Source organism: Setaria viridis, chromosome 9, assembly GCF_005286985.2.
Source record: "Setaria viridis chromosome 9, Setaria_viridis_v4.0, whole genome shotgun sequence".
Classification (NCBI taxonomy): Eukaryota; Viridiplantae; Streptophyta; class Magnoliopsida; order Poales; family Poaceae; genus Setaria; species Setaria viridis.
In genome coordinates this window covers 48,057,042-48,072,765 of record NC_048271.2, presented here as the reverse complement: position 1 = coordinate 48,072,765, position 15,724 = coordinate 48,057,042, and the positions used below count along the sequence as shown (strand labels likewise).

Genomic DNA, 15,724 nt, shown 5'->3' with positions numbered 1-15,724 from the left:
AAGTCATTACCGAGAGTTACTGTGTTTTGTCGTTGTGCGAGTTTCCATATCTAGATTTCATTCCGCGAGATGAAGAAACAATGCTGCTTCGTGAACCTAATAATATGCCTAGCTTACGTTGGTTACCTCACCAGGTAGCTTGGATTTATTTTAGGTAATGCTTTTTCTTTAATCAACATTGCTCATTCACCGTAAGCCGTTTCTTTTTATTTCTTTTATGCAGAGGCTTATAAGGGTTCGGTACACAGACTGCTTGTACGCTAATCCAATAAAAATAACATAGCAACACATAAAGGAAGGTCATTGGTTAGCATAAAGAGCACTGTGACCCAACTAGTACTTTACCGTTCAACCACACCAGCATATACAAAAATAACAAGAGTCTATTTGGAAACTTCGAATATATGGATTTGATATGATACCGTTCAACCACACCAGCACTGGATGTTGAGTCTTGCTCTGACTTAACCTTATTGCGTCGAGTCATAAATGGACCATCAGAAAACTTGAAGAGAGTAGCTCTATCGCAAATGGGCCATGGTAGAAAACCTTAAGGTGGGCAAACAAAGGGAAAATGAGTCAAAAAAACGGAAAGTAGAAAAACTAAATAAAATCATGGAAAAAGGGAAAATGGATGGATGGCGCGAAGCGGCGCCATGTGTTCGTAAACCGGAAGGTGGCGTGGTGCGTGCGCCCAGCCGATTCAACCGGATTTAAGAAGCGCGTTTCGCGTCCGCTCCCCATCCAGAACCTTCCCCCAGCGCCCACCTCTATTTAATCACACACACACGGGGCGACGGGAAGAAAAGGGCAAGGCAGTGCTTAACTGACGCGAGACGCAAGCGAGGAGCGGGAGGACGAGAAGGCTTCGCCGGGGCAGGATCGTTGCGGCCACGAAAGGTACATCCGATTTTCTTTTATGGTTTATCAGGCCATCAAAACGCTGGTCGAGTGATGTGAATTTGTGACTGCGAGGAGAATTTCTCTAATTTTTTGCTTCATGCTGCTAGCTATGTAGCGCGTGTCCGATCTGATGCTTTAAATTGCCGCTAGAATGTTTGCGTTTCTCTTTCTTGGTGTTGTGGCCATGTTCTGCCATCTTATGACTTTGACATGTTACTACGAGTGAAGATTGTTCGGTTTATCCCATAATAAGATGGGAGTTGTATGGGGACTATTTTTCTCTCTCTCTAATACAATGAAACGCAGCTCTCCTGCGTTTTTTTAAAAAAAATAATAAGATAGGGATATGATTTAGGGTTAGAGGTTGATTCCCACTCTGGTGTTTGCTTGAATTTGAATACACACTAGATTTATGAGACGAAGGGAACTAAGATAAGGATAACCTGTTGTGGCATTTTTTCTTTCTTTCTTTTGGTGTAGAACCTATGTTTGGAGTGTGGGTTTCATTGTAATATGTTGAACATTTTAATAAAAAAAGTGGCACTAGGGCCACAAATTAAATTTTGGAGGGCTATAAATTTTTAGAGAGAATAAATGTTCAATTGGCCCACATCACTCATTATGGTGTTTTCCTAACCACTGGATTATTCGATATTGAATGGAATTGCGATGCCAACAAACTTTAGTGAAAAAAAATGTAGTGGGAACAGACTCTGGATGTTAGGGTTGCATTACTTTTAATGCATAAATGTAGTGCGCTACCATAGATATCTGAAGTCAAATGCATGGGAGCTGGACAGCTGGGACAAGGGGATTAACAGGGAATAAACAATTTCCATTAGAAAAAATAGAGGTGGAACAAGGTGGTTATAGTTCAAACTTAAGAAGTTTTTTTATCATGACTCCTGTAGTCCTGTTACATCAGGTAGCTGCGTCAGAAAGTTATTTCATTAGAATTTAGGAATATTTGTGCTAATCAATGCCCAATTTGGATCCTTCTGTAATCTGTTCAGTGTTCACTTTGCTGTTTATGTTATGCAGTCACAATGTGCTTCAAACGTTCATTCAGTATTCATTTCATATATGCTGTCATCTATTAGCCTGTATGCTCGAATGCTCATTGTGGATGTTAACATATTTATTGATATCTCTGTCTTGCAGATGTCTTACTCAAGAGGATCAAGGTAGGCACTATTTGAAAAGCTAGAGCATTGTTTCCATTTTCTTAAAAAATCTCTTGCTCGGTGCGGTGTTGTGATATTTTATTTGTTTTCTGGGGAAAAGGTATGAATCTCGCTCACCATACAGGAGAAGCAGCTATTCAAGATACAGGAGTCGGTCTAGGTATGCCCTTTATCCTTGGACTTGTTAATGTGTTTCTGCTAATGTCATATGTTGCTCGTAACACGAGTATTTGGTATTTTGTATAATTATAATTTATTTAGGAGTGTGGACTCGAGTGATGCTGAAAACCCTGGGAACAACCTGTATGTGACTGGTTTGTCAGCTCGTGTAACGGACCAGGATCTGGAGAAGCACTTTTCTACTGAGGGAGAGGTAACCTTTACAAAAGATATCTGCAACTTTAAAGTGTTATTTCTGATAAGTTCCCATATAATTGCTTCAATGGTCCGTTTGTCTTACTGACTGCTTTATAGGTGATCGATGCAAGCATTGTGCATGATCCTTGGACAAGGGAATCGCGAGGGTTTGGTTTTGTTACCATGGCTACTGTTAAGGAGGCAGATCGCTGCATCAAATATCTGGACCGTTCTGTGTTGGAAGGTCGGGTCATAACTGTTGAGAAGGTAAAATCATAATAGTGCTTATGTGTGAACTTCTATATTTAACTTCTCTATGGAGTGTATCTCTGATTAGTCTTTTATGCTGAACTTTTGAGTGTTCTCTTCGTTGAAGATTTTTTTGGCAGCAACAGGGTAGATGTTGGTAGCTGCTCTGCAACAAACTCATACAACCTAACACCAAACCATGCCACCTCATCCAAAGGGTTGTATGCCCTACATTGTATTATTTTTCGTATTAAATGTGTTATTCAGATTCTCAACAATTGACCACTCGTGCTTTTAATGTCAAAGACGCCTTCTTATAGAGTCTCATATTACACAGGCAAAGAGAAGACGAGGTAGAACCCCAACACCTGGGAAGTATCTTGGCACAAAATCATCACGTGGTAAGTGGCCGTGAACTATTCACCTATCATCTTTGGTTACTTTTGCTCCCAATTTTCAGAACAATAAAGTCAATAAGCATTGCTAGTCTCTCTTGATAATAACTTGTTACCGACCATTTCATTTACATGGTGACACCAGGACGGAGGTCCCCAAGCAACTCGCCTGTTCGGAGGGACCGTTACAGCTCACGCTACTCACCTGATCGTGAACGATCTTATTCTCCTTATAGTAGACGCCGATCATACTCTCCGTATGACAGGCGACGATCGCACTCCCCCTATGACAGAAGGCGATCATACTCCCCCTACGACAGACGGCGATCATACTCCCCCTATGATCGGCGCCGGTCATACTCGCCTTACTACAGCAGTCGGTACCGTTCAAGGTCTCCATACCGCTACAGAAGACGGAGGTCACCTTCCTATGACCGTTCCGCTTCACCATACTACAGCAGGCGCCGCTATCGATCTGTCTCCAGGTCACCCAGTGCTTCACCAAGGGCTAGAGGTCGGAGCTATTCACGCAGTTTATCGCCACAGGGAAGCTATTCTCGAAGCTGTTCCCCAGTGTCAGAAAGATCAACGAGCTATTCTCCAAAGAAAGGGCATAGTAGAAGGGAACGCACACGCAGCAGATCTTCTGGCAAGAGGCGTCGTTCAAGGGAAAGCTATTCTCACAGTCGGAGTTCGTACTCTAGGTCTGTCTCTAGGGAGCGCTCAGCTTGAGCTGGAGGTCTGTGTACTAGGCAAGAATAAGATGCGTTCTGTATCTATGGGAATTATGTATGTTAATATTTCTATTCTGAACTTGAAACAGCGTGGGGTGTGTGCATTTGTGTATTATGTTTATGTTGTATGAGGTACTGCCATATTTCAGAAATGTTATTGACGTTGTTGTCTCTATTGATGCTATTCTTGGTAATTTAGTTGGTAAATCTGACGAAATGGTACTTGGTGAATGCACCTTCCGAAAGCAGAAGGTTTGGTTCTCCTTTGAGGTCCTAGGTAATTTGGATAGAGCCAGGCTCTTTCATCAGCTGTATTGCTTGGATCTTTACAAGTTTCATGCGGGTACGTCTTCGTTAAAACAGCTTCATCACTGCTCGTCGTTCGTCAATCGTTGTGAATGGAGGAAGCACGTGCACTGTGCACCCCACTTCCTCGCCACCACGAGCACAATTCTTCCAAGCGGAGACCGCAAAATCCTATCACTTTTTTTTTTGCGAAACAGCAAAATCCTATCACGTGCCACAGAATTGGAGAAGTAGTGCCCGCACAGTTACGCTGCTACGACTAATGCTTTACCTGCAAAATTTCTCTACATAGTTTCCTCTGAGAATTTTATTCATCGAAAGAAAAACTTCAGAAAGTCAGAACATGTCGTCTCACTTGATAAAAGCATGGTTATAGTTTAAATATTTTACACTTTTTATTATTCTTCCGTTTATCTTCTGTATTCATCTGCTCTCATTCTCACATGTGAGAAGAAAAGGCTTTGGTGTCTATGCGCACCTGTCCAAACGAGCTCACGTAGAGTGAAAGAGGACGGAACATAAAGCTTGTGACTTGTAATAAGACGCTTACTTTTGAATTTGAGAGAGAGTTCGACCTCAACTATTTCTAGTAACATTTTTTTACCAAATTCTGTTATGGTATATATAATGACTTATCAACTGCTCAACCAATGAACCAAAAGAACTTCTCTTCCTATTCATCATCTCAAAAGGGGAAAAAAAACCTCTCTGTCTTGAGAGGGGAAAGTACCTTCAGCACAGCACCTACCAGCTTGGAGAATATAGCTGGTTACAAGCTCGGCAACAAACTCTGAAAATCAGCCAAACACAGCACATAGCAGCTTGCAGATTCCTGAGAAATCAAACTAAGCAAGCGGAAGCATAACTCGATACCGTTTCTCGGACAATATAATTACACGATAGACATCAAAGTTAAGATGAAAAACAAACAATCCTGTTTCCCTCATTACTGCTGCGTTCATGCCCTTCTAACTAAAAAGATGCAATCGTGCCAAGAAGAGGATGGTGCTGTTTTCTTTACCTCCTGAAACATGTCATGGATGAACATGAAACCAAGATTTCCAGGATTCCAGGTCAGATACGGAGCAGGCGAGCAGCATGGTCCTGTCACCGCATAAGACCAAATACGAAAGCAAGACAGACTGTAGAGCAGAAAGGAATTGAGGAAAATCCATATTGTTCAGCGAATCACAGCAAGTCAGATTGTAGATACATTGCATACAGCTTAAGAACTACATGTTCAACATAGCGATACATTGCATACAGCTTAAGAACTGAAACACGATTAGATACACTAAAAGGCACATTATTACAAAATTGTTTGTCCAAAACTAGTCAAAATGATAAAGTTTACATGTCCATACTAGCCAGTTGGGATAAGCTGATGCATAAGTGCTGCCTTCAGGTACGCGTGACTGGTCTCTGGCTAGTACGTAGAGCACTCCGTTCCTCAAGCTGCACGTCCTGCTTAATGCTTCGTTTTGGGATTCTGTGCAATGGAATGTTCTCATGCCCTGCCCTCATCATTTGGCGGAACAGGCACCATTGATTTCACAGATAATGTGAATAATGGAACTATACTTGCCATGAGATTTAGTCTGGCAAAAAGAAGCATGTACACTAAAATGCTGGGTAGAGTGGAATTACCGATGGAGGGCAATCTGTCCTCCTTCCAGCAAGGGAGTAGTATGCCAGAATCTGTTTCTTAATATCTGGGCAAGGTCCATCTTGGTCTGGGGCAATAAATTCAATGTTCCAGAAGGGGCGTACCATAGCCATAAGATCAGCGCCAGTTGGAGAAGCCTTGTATCCTTGCACCCACAGATATCTCAGTGACTTTAGCTGGAGCGCAGCCATGGCTAATGCATGCTCACTAAATACACAACCCCTTAGCTCCAGTTTTTGCAAGCTTGGGCAGCCTCTTGATAGCTGCATAATTCCATTATCAGACTCACCAACATTACCCAGCAACATGTAACGAATGCTCTTACTAAATTCTCCAACATAGCCAAGGCCAACATCGGTTAAGACCCCAGGTCTCACATAAAATGCAAACCTCCTGAGTTTGGTGCAACCTCTCAGCAAAGCACGAACCCCGTTGTCCAGTGGAAATTCTGTTATATGCGCTTCTCTATCAAGCAGGACAAGGCGGAAATCATTAAGATTTCTGCTGAATGTACCAACCGCTTCTAGAGCTGCATTGGTGATGTCTGAGACATGTATTGCCCAGTATGTCAACTCAGGGCAGCCTTGGGCTACAGCCATAACTCCAACCTGTGAAATTACACCTTGTTCATCCTCAAGACCTCCGTGATCATCATCTCCTCTCTCTATTCTGAGCCTCTGCAATTTCTTGCAGGTCTGTGCAACCACTTGTAATCCACGATCCCCTATCACATCCCTTGCCTGTTCCCCCCCATAGAAAAAGGAACATCAATACAACACATTAAAAATAGCATATTAATTTTGCAACTTTTAAATCAGGAAAGCAAAAAGTATGTACAACAATAATCTGAAATACCTCTAAAACTTCCAGATTGGGGCAGCGCTGAACTATCTGACAGTGATCCTCTGTGTTAAGGAGTGTAAATTGAAGATCCAACTTCTTAAGAGCCGCAGAATATGGAAAAAGTATCTGCATCTCATTTGCTCCCATGTAGTGCAAACCCAAGCGGTGCAGCGAAGGGGGGAAGTAGTAATTCTCATAATTTCTATTCGCCACCTGCTGACCCGGCTCTTCAAAGGCACCGCCAGCAAACTCTTGTAGTGTTTGTGCTGTGCGGAACAAACCGGTTAGGTCAGGCATGAGACATTCGCTAATCTTCAGAGTTTTCAGCATCTGGCAATTGCGCACAAGGAGGGTAAGATATTCTGGGGATGCCCTGAGATCTGTCAGAAAGAAATTCAGTGTCTCCAGAACAGAATTGTTTGTAGCAAGCTCGCGAATCCATTCATCATTTTCATTCTCAGCAATTGTACTTTCTTCCAGGAACAGTGTTTCCAGTTTCCTGCACATGAAAAAAGACATGGGAGGGTAAATGTGGAGCCCAAATCTAAAATGTAGGTTCTTCTAATAAATTGTATATCCCCTTCTCGACATGGTCTATTTCTATCCGAACTAACCTCTACCAAGCAAAGCGGAAATATAGAAAGCCATACCACAATGGAACTTTTACTTCAAAAAAGTTACCACAATGGAACTAAAGATCAAAAATTCCTAATTCCTGTTGAAAATCTATATTTCTCTAGGTGTGAGGTGCGACTCATATAGCATCATAAAAAACAACACAATAAATGCACACTTTCTCTTTTCTTGCGAAGGGGAAGAACCTTATCCATCCACTCTCTAGAAAACATCAGTAAAACCGTAAATTTCTTTTTAAGAGGAACGGGAAACTGTAGATAAAGTAATAATAAGTTAATTACAGAAGGGGAGAGAGTGATTTACTTGCAGGAGCGGGCGACAAGTGCGATGGAGGGCGTGGAGAAGCCGGAGCAGCGGTCAAGCTTGAGCGATACGAGCATGTGAGCCTTGGCGCGGACGAGGATGCTGATGTCATCGTCGGACACTATCATCCTGCGCAGGTGGAGCTTCTTGAGGAAGTGGAAGGTGGCCGAGAGCTGCCGGATCCAAGGCGACGCCGACCCGCCCCAGTCGTCGGAGATGAGGTTGAACATGGCCGCGCGGGGCTTGGCCTTGAGCTTGAGCGACTCGAGGCACGGGAATCGCCGGAAGAGGCGCTCGGGCGTGGTGGAGTAGGCCATGGCGACCGTGACGTGCTTGCGGCTGAGCGCGTCGACGCGGCACCAGTGGCGGCAGACCAGCGAGATGGCGTCGCGGTCCCAGGGGTCCTCCACGTACCCCATCACCAGCCCCAGCGCCGTGTCCGGGATCCCGAAGCTCAGCACCCGCCCCAGCTGCCGCCCCCCGCCCCCCTCGACCTCGCCGCCCATCGCGCCCGCCGAAGAAGTCAGGCCGAGCCAGCCACCGATCCGCCACCACCTGATCTGTTCCCTCCTCGCCCTCTCTCGCCGCGGCCAGCGGATTTGCACGGGGGTGGAGTGGTTTGAGGTGGGGGTGCGGTGGAGTGGGAGAGGAAGGGGAAAGGGAGGGATGGGGAATTTAGGGGTTCCGGTCGGGGCGAGGTGACGGTGAGACCTTTTTCTCCGGGCGGTGTGCGGCTGCGCGAGGGGGGCGGCCACCCGCGTCACTGCTGCAGTGGATGTCCGCCATAGGCAACGCGATGCACCCGCACCGCCTGACAAGTGGGGCTTGGGGCCGCGGATATTTTTTTTCGCCTATACTAGGATTAACGTGAACCGGCGGTGCCGGACTGCTGGTTGTGTTGCGCCTTCATTCTTCTATTCATGGATGGGATGATCCTATATATGGAGGGGACATCCATATATTGTACCAATAAGAAAATAGCCAAACCACGTCATTTTGGACCGCTCATAATCGACGCGCTATGCTAAGTCACCTACTTACGTGTTTGTGGTAATTTCTTTGCGTAAAAACGGCGGAATCATGTCATTTCGAACGCCTTGCGATCGGTGCGCTATGATCCATCATCTGCATACGTGTTTGTGTGCGTTTCACACCATCTCGGACAATTGCACTCGGTGCGCTATGCTCTGTCACATGCATACGTGCTTATGTCCGTTTCTTTACGTGTACTGTACCAACTTATCAAGGATGGGAGGATCCTAAGAATATACCTATAAGATTCTACACCGTTCCATAAAAAAAAGTTGAACCACGTCATCCTATACGGCCGGACAGCTCGCAGTCGGCATGCTCTGCTATCACCTGCATACGTGGCAAACGGTCTAGCCGTGTGAACCTTGCTCATCATACATTGCTGATTTCTTTTATGTTGAACAAAAATAATAGTGAAACTAGATAATATATTACATTAAAATTATATTGAAATGGTTTAAAGATAGGTAAACGGCCCTAACTAAACAAATTTGTAATTGCCCGAACCATTCCATGCAATCAGCCTAACAACAAACAAACATAAACCTTTATATGATCCCATACTAGCGACCAAACATGATGAAATGTACCTGTCCCGTCTAAGGCCACCAATCCTATCCATATTCTACTTGGTTCAAGCAACCAAAATATTTACCATATATGTTCAAACAACCAAACATTTGTCCCATATTAAAGATTTAGATTTCTCACTGGGATTAAGGTTAGAGATTGGTCTGACCATTTCATGACTGTCCATGCATTGACATCAACGGCATAGAGGAAGACCTAGGGTTATCTAAAGTTAAAATGGTGGGACGCAGCGGGCAACATTTTATAGCTTTGTAGGCTTAGACCCCGTTTGTTTCCACTTATAAGCGGTTTATCAGTGGAAATAAGCGAGAATCCCGCCAAACGTTTTGCTTATTTCCACCGATTCTCGCTTATGTGGTATGCCGCTTCAGAGATTTGAACTACAAGAAGCGAGAAGCGAGAAAATCTTCACTTAGATTATAATCTAAACGTGGCTAGGAGAAATATATCCAAACAAAACCTTAATCAGTGCCAAAGGCCTTGGCTCGTCGGGCGGGCTTCTCTAGTTGACAAAGCTAGCTTGCAGGAAGGTGTGTGTGGGTTTTGGGGAGGGGGCATAAGAACTATGGTGGGGGATGGTATACGCGGCTCCATGGCAAAGTTATTGCTGATTTCGCTCCTCGTTTGATAGCTCTAGTTCCTAAATGCTGAGCCATCAAACACACTATTCATGAGCCTTTGCTGGATCGACATTGGACTCTCAACATTCATGGTACTCCTTTGATGGCTACTTGGATTCTCGGGATTATTTTTATTCAAGGTTAATCTTTAGCCAAAAAGTGCCAACTGAGCATATTTGGTAGTTTTTAGATTGGAAGAAATATTTTGCGAAGTCAGCTGATGAGGCATTATTTTTCAAGAGAGCCATCCAGTCCAGCCGTGGAACTTTAATTTGGGAGACATGAGGTCCAAATAACTGGTGTCGGATTTAGAACAGAAGCACACATTCTCTTCCATATATACAAAAATGAAGGACGGGTTTAGAGGGTGCTCCATTGGACGGCAGCTGGTATGGGGACATGGCTGGATCCTCCACTGCCCACTGTCGATTTTGTGATCAGATGAAGATGGGGAGAGTACAAATTTAGTGTTTTCCATTTAGAATATTGAATTTACAAGATTTCTCACCACAACCCGAGGGCTTAGCTTTTAGTATTTGATAGTTCAACGCAAACAGCTTGATTATACATATTGCTGGTCCACTGGATAATGGTCTGAATCTGCTAGCCACTCTTAGAGCTTGTTCGAGAGCACCACGATAATTGTGTGCTTGTCAGTGTTTTTAATATTGGTATGTGTGGCGTATGCAAAGCTGTTAAGAGTGGCTTTTAACGGTGCAAGGGATGGTATGCTTCTAGATTTTTGTTTCTCTCAGTGCAACGCCACAGGGTTCTTTTGTGAATTCGAGAAAAAAAATGTTAGACCAAAACAGACCAAATTAAGATATTTTCTTCTTTTCTTTTGAACGATGAAGATCTTGGAAGGCCGCTTTGCTTGTTTGATGGCGCTGACTTGCTGATCTGCCAGATAAACAAAGATAGTGGCTGATGCTTGTTTATAGACTCTTGCACGAGCTAGAGTTGGTCAAGGTTTGAAGCTGCACTCGTTTATACGCATATCTCTTGTTGCCTTTCAAAGTCAGGGACCTTTTAGTTTTATTTCGGTAGAGTTTTTGTGCCATGTTCTTTGTATTCTTCATCTCCATTTTGTGTAATTTATTTAATCTATATGATCCTTTATACCGAGGTTGCAATCACTATTATTGTTTAATCATTAATGTAATCCATGCCCTATTCAAAGAACAAAACCAATGTTATTAAAAATGTAAAACTATTGTTGAATTTTTATTCATATATATACTCCAGCTCTACTCAAATGGTTGGACCTGTACTATTCCTTTCTAGGAGAAACGGCTGTATGCCACCGATGTGTGTGCCCGGCTTGTCCAGACTACTGGCTGCAGCGGCGTTGATACTTCCAAGTTCCAACCTCTGAACAAACTACGTAGGGTTCCATGTGACACGATCCCCTAAAGTGCAGCTATGAGAGATAGCATTGACGAGCCATACAGAGTTTCAACAAAATTACATTTTAAAACAACTCCTATAAAACGAGAGGATTTGGTATGGAAAGTACCTGGAACCGGAAGCGACAGGCATTGGAGGGGGTGGCATTTCGATACAAAGACAAAGCCGGCTGGCGTCAACATTGTTGGGTTATCAACCTGTCCTCCCGTGGGATTTCCTCTTGATATCCTCTGATCCATGCACAATGCACACACGAAGATAGTCGAAAAATTTGCACGAACACGAGAGTTTGAAAAGACGACACGGCATCAATGCTTCATCGATCGGGGGAGAAAATAAAGAACAAGAACCACACTTGTTCGGAGAGGAAGGAAGCAATGGCTCTTGACACCGGCCGCTCCCAGGCATGTGTCCACCTTCTTGGCTTGCACCCCCGAACTGGAGAGAAAAGTTGAGTGGCCGGTGGCTCATCACCCGCCGCCCGGCTATGCGGCGACTGGCGGAGGATGGGAGGAGGGAGGGAGAGCTCCATCGCTCGACGAGGCTAGCTGGATGGCTAAATTCGGAGAGCCGCAAGCATCAAAATAGACGGGCGCAGTCGTAGGAGCGAGCACGCTTTTGTGCTTGTGCTCCATGCATGGCAACCGGGGGCGCAAGCGAATGCGCATGCCCCCTCCGCGCTGGGCAGCGCGCGGTCCGCGGACGCCGGGGAGTGCTCGTGGACGGGCTCATGCCGCACGTTCTTCTTAACCGCGCGCGGCCGGTCTTGCTGCCGCGGCCGCAGAGCTAGGAGCCCTCCCTGAAGAGAGCATCATCGTCGATTTCCGTCTCGTTTTCCCCGTTACTTTGGTCACGTTTAGGCATTGCCAACGCGCATGCGGCCGAAGCATGCACGGTTGAACGGGGAGTACGGGTTATTTGAGCGTCTTCGATGTAATATTCTTAGGCACCTCGGCTAGGCTGAGTGAGAGGATGGAAAAGCTACTTGAGATGTGACCTCTTTTTAGCAAATGTCGTATATTAAAGACAAGTGGTTTTAGAACATTTACAGCGTGCGGTATGCTTCGCTGCCATTAACTCGACAAAACGCACCACGACCACTAAAATGATACTTTGGAATTTTGGAGATAATGGATGAAATTCATCTTAGCCCATTCTTTTTTTCTTGAATCACACAGTACAAACATAGACGCTCACATATACGTACGCACACTCGTCCCTACGAATACACGCAACCCTACCCCTATGAGCACCTCGGAAAGACCGAGCCAGCAAATCCTCGAGATTGACGAAGTCACCACTAACGCCTCGTTGTCGTTGGGCACGTCGCCTACCAGAGCTGAACGTAACTCAGTTCGCATCCTAGCCCACTTCGATGAGGCCTCCTCCGGATGTTGAGTCACTAGGTCATTTTGGCAGTTTCATTTCGCTATTTTCAAGAGTATCACATCATCTAAAGAGATTTGGGTTCACGAATGAAACAAATCCTTCAATACATAGTTTTATTTCGTGGTTTCAATATTTTATAGGCTTGCCATACCATTTAACTGAGATACACGGGATTGGATACAATTAGACGAAATGAAACTCTCTAGCCCTCAATGCAAGTTTCATAATCTTAGAAATAATGTACACCCAGTTTCATCAGATGAAACTCCTTTCCTCTTTCTCTTAATTATCTTACCATGTCATCAAGGCTTGGTGACATGTCACATTATTTAATGAAAATGTTTTTTTTTGTGAAACCTTCATGAGGAATGACTTTAGTGTATACTAAAATAGACTGTACCTATATGCCTTGAATTTTATTAATTCTTTTAGAGTGTGAATGCCTTGAGATTCGAAATGTAGTAAGAGTTTCATTTTCATTAAATAGTGCCATGTCGGCATTTTTATGATGCGGTAAAAAGCTAATGAAGAAAGATGTGAAATGAGTTTCATGACGATGAAAACTTGTATACACCATTTTCAAGATAATTTGTGTCTTGCTTGTCCTAGGAAAAAAATGAAAAATGCATTGTATGAAGTTATTTCCACCCTGGATTAAATGTTCTCTTGCTTATGTGGCTTTTGGAACATAAATATAAAATCACTCATGAGGATGGCCTCACGAAAGATTTTTAGTATTGACATGAATTTGAAAATGCCCTAGTGCTTTTGCTTTTTACTCGTTGAAAAGAGAAGTAAGCTAGTATGTATTTGGTACAATATGGATTTTCTTATCAAAGAATCGGTACACTCATTGAGACTGGCACGATCAATCTAAAGAACATAACTTATTTGGTCATCACTTTTCGTTGTAATATATTATTTGTAACACATGACAAAAGTATACTATAAAGCATTAAAACTCAACATGAAATAATCTATTCCGCAAAAAAACATGAAATAATCTATAGACTATAATCAAAGTTTGGAATAGTTGACATCAAGAATTTTTTTTTTTGCGGGCAGGAAAAGAAAACGTCACTTACTTAGACTAGAGGGAGTAATTAGTTTAGCAAGGGCATAAGAGGAAACTATGGGCCTATGGGGGAAGAAGTAGCACCAAGTCTTACATCAACTAGCATTTCTAGAAGAGCCACAAAGTCTAAAGCAACCTATATTTGGAGTCAAATTGAGTTACTACACAGAAATTCCGTCTAGATGCATCGCCCGTGATCCAGGGCAAATACCCATCGCTGGGGAGCCGACGCGCAACCTTTCGGAATGATTATCATGCTGACCGGAATCTCTCCTGACGAACGGTAACGGCCCTTATCTCAAGCCCGGGTGACGAGTTCAGACAGCGAGGTAGCGGCGTCCGGCGGGCGAGCACCGAGCAAGCACGCAAGCAATCCAAGGGGCGGGCGGGCGGCGGCGCAACCCGCACGGGCACGGCAGCCGGCAGGTGTGCCGTGCGTGCCGCGGCGTGTGAGCGAGGGAGGAAGGATCATGCGCTCTCCGACCGTTTGGCGTGCCGGCGGGCGACGGCTCCAGTCACGGGAAGCAGCGTCGAAAGGGACGGAGGCAGACGGGGCTGGGGGCTGAGGCCTTGGGTGTGGGGGCGCTTTCGCCGAAAGGCTACGCGGCGGCGCGCTTTCCAGGCAGGCGACCACGGGCGGCGCGCCCACATGGCTGGGCGGGTTGGGTGGGTGGGGATCGGCGCGGGTGCTTCCGTGTCCTCGCGGCCCGGGAAAGGCGTCGTGTCCCCGAACCCGAAATGGGAAGCCCCTCCTGAAGAAGCCCAGGCAGGGTGAGGGCACGCCGCGGCGCACGGTCGCTGTCGCATCGTTAAACTGGCATAGGATAGGGATCGCACGGAACGTTGCGTACTGTGTTTGCCAGTGAAATCCGCCGCTAGATCGTGCTCTTAAATTTCTTCGAAAAAGATCGTTGCCCTTAAGAAAAAAAAGGCACTAGATCTCGTGAGCCTACCGGTAGGTTCATCCCTTAAAGGATGCCTTGTGTTTATCTGACACATCCTCTTTGTGGTAGCTGTAATCTGTTTAGGCTTTGTACCAATCTACTTATAGACGATTCGCTCAAGCGAGTGTGCCAGACCAAGAATTGAGTGTGACAAGTACGCTCTCGGCTCATAACTCCGAATTAAAGGGAAGTTTGATGAGCTGCTTTAGCGTGCAGCGTCCTACTATCTCCCGTTGAAAACAAATTTCATCATGTTACACTAGCTTTGACTAACTTATATCATCGGCATACATCAAAGTATTTAGATGCTAGAGAGTAGAGAATTGAAAGACCCTGTGTGAGGCAAGTTCTCTTTTGACTTGAGTTTATGTGTTTATTTTTGTTTAATTAAGTAGTTCTTACTGGATTGATTTTGTCTTGTTACCAAGAAAGTATTACCAGGTGCGATGCAATAAGCGTGCACAAGAGCAAGAAACATAATTTCAAGATGGAGCCAATTAGCCAAACAACACGATAACACCGAGCATACATTGTTCGACACGAGCGTAGAGAATAACCTGTGGTGATACAGCGACATCCACGAACCTTTTTGGAGAAATATATTGAACACCTAGATAACAGAATTGCAGACCTAAGCAGTATATTCCATAGCCTATCATCGTCATTTTTAAAAAATATAATCATATCACCTTCTTCGCGTTCTCTTGCATCTTTTGTCTCTGGCACAATTACACTCCACAGTCATACATATGCTGATATGCATCAGAAGTTCAGAATTGCACCATAGTCAAATCGCAGATACTTTTGACTAGTATTCTAGTATACTAGTAAGTAGTGGCAAAGTTTTTTCTTTGTTCTCTCACTAGCAGTAAACGATTCCTTTCTAAGGGAAAGGAGGTCAAGAGAGACAAATAAGCAGCGACAGAACTAATTCTAGTCGATACAAATTGGAACCAATCAATTGCACAAAGTTTCTGCATGACCAGTCCAAAATACGAAATAATGGGCAGAAATATAGTGGCCAGGCCCCACCTCCATGATTCGCAAGCTTTTCGTCCGTAGTGGACTAGTATTAAACGGTAGTGCTTTT

The 15,724-nt window shown here is 44.4% G+C and overlaps 2 protein-coding genes across 2 annotated transcripts; one reads left to right on the top strand and one right to left on the bottom strand.

Annotated features, from left to right (window-relative positions):
- Positions 1–764: 764 nt before the first annotated feature.
- Positions 765–3,997, top strand: LOC117837436 (uncharacterized). Its single transcript, XM_034717056.2, has 7 exons — positions 765–900; positions 2,065–2,087; positions 2,188–2,247; positions 2,349–2,460; positions 2,562–2,711; positions 3,031–3,094; positions 3,234–3,997. Exons 2-7 carry the CDS (start codon positions 2,065–2,067, stop codon positions 3,818–3,820), a joined length of 996 nt encoding a protein of 331 aa, XP_034572947.1. The 5' UTR covers positions 765–900; the 3' UTR covers positions 3,821–3,997.
- Positions 3,998–5,288: 1,291 nt separating this feature from the next.
- Positions 5,289–8,342, bottom strand: LOC117837435 (coronatine-insensitive protein homolog 2). Its single transcript, XM_034717055.2, has 3 exons — positions 7,577–8,342; positions 6,650–7,136; positions 5,289–6,534 (listed from the first exon to the last, which is right to left on the bottom strand). The coding sequence occupies exons 1-3, from the start codon at positions 8,080–8,082 to the stop codon at positions 5,749–5,751; spliced, it is 1,779 nt and encodes a 592-aa protein (XP_034572946.1). The 5' UTR covers positions 8,083–8,342; the 3' UTR covers positions 5,289–5,748.
- Positions 8,343–15,724: the final 7,382 nt, after the last annotated feature.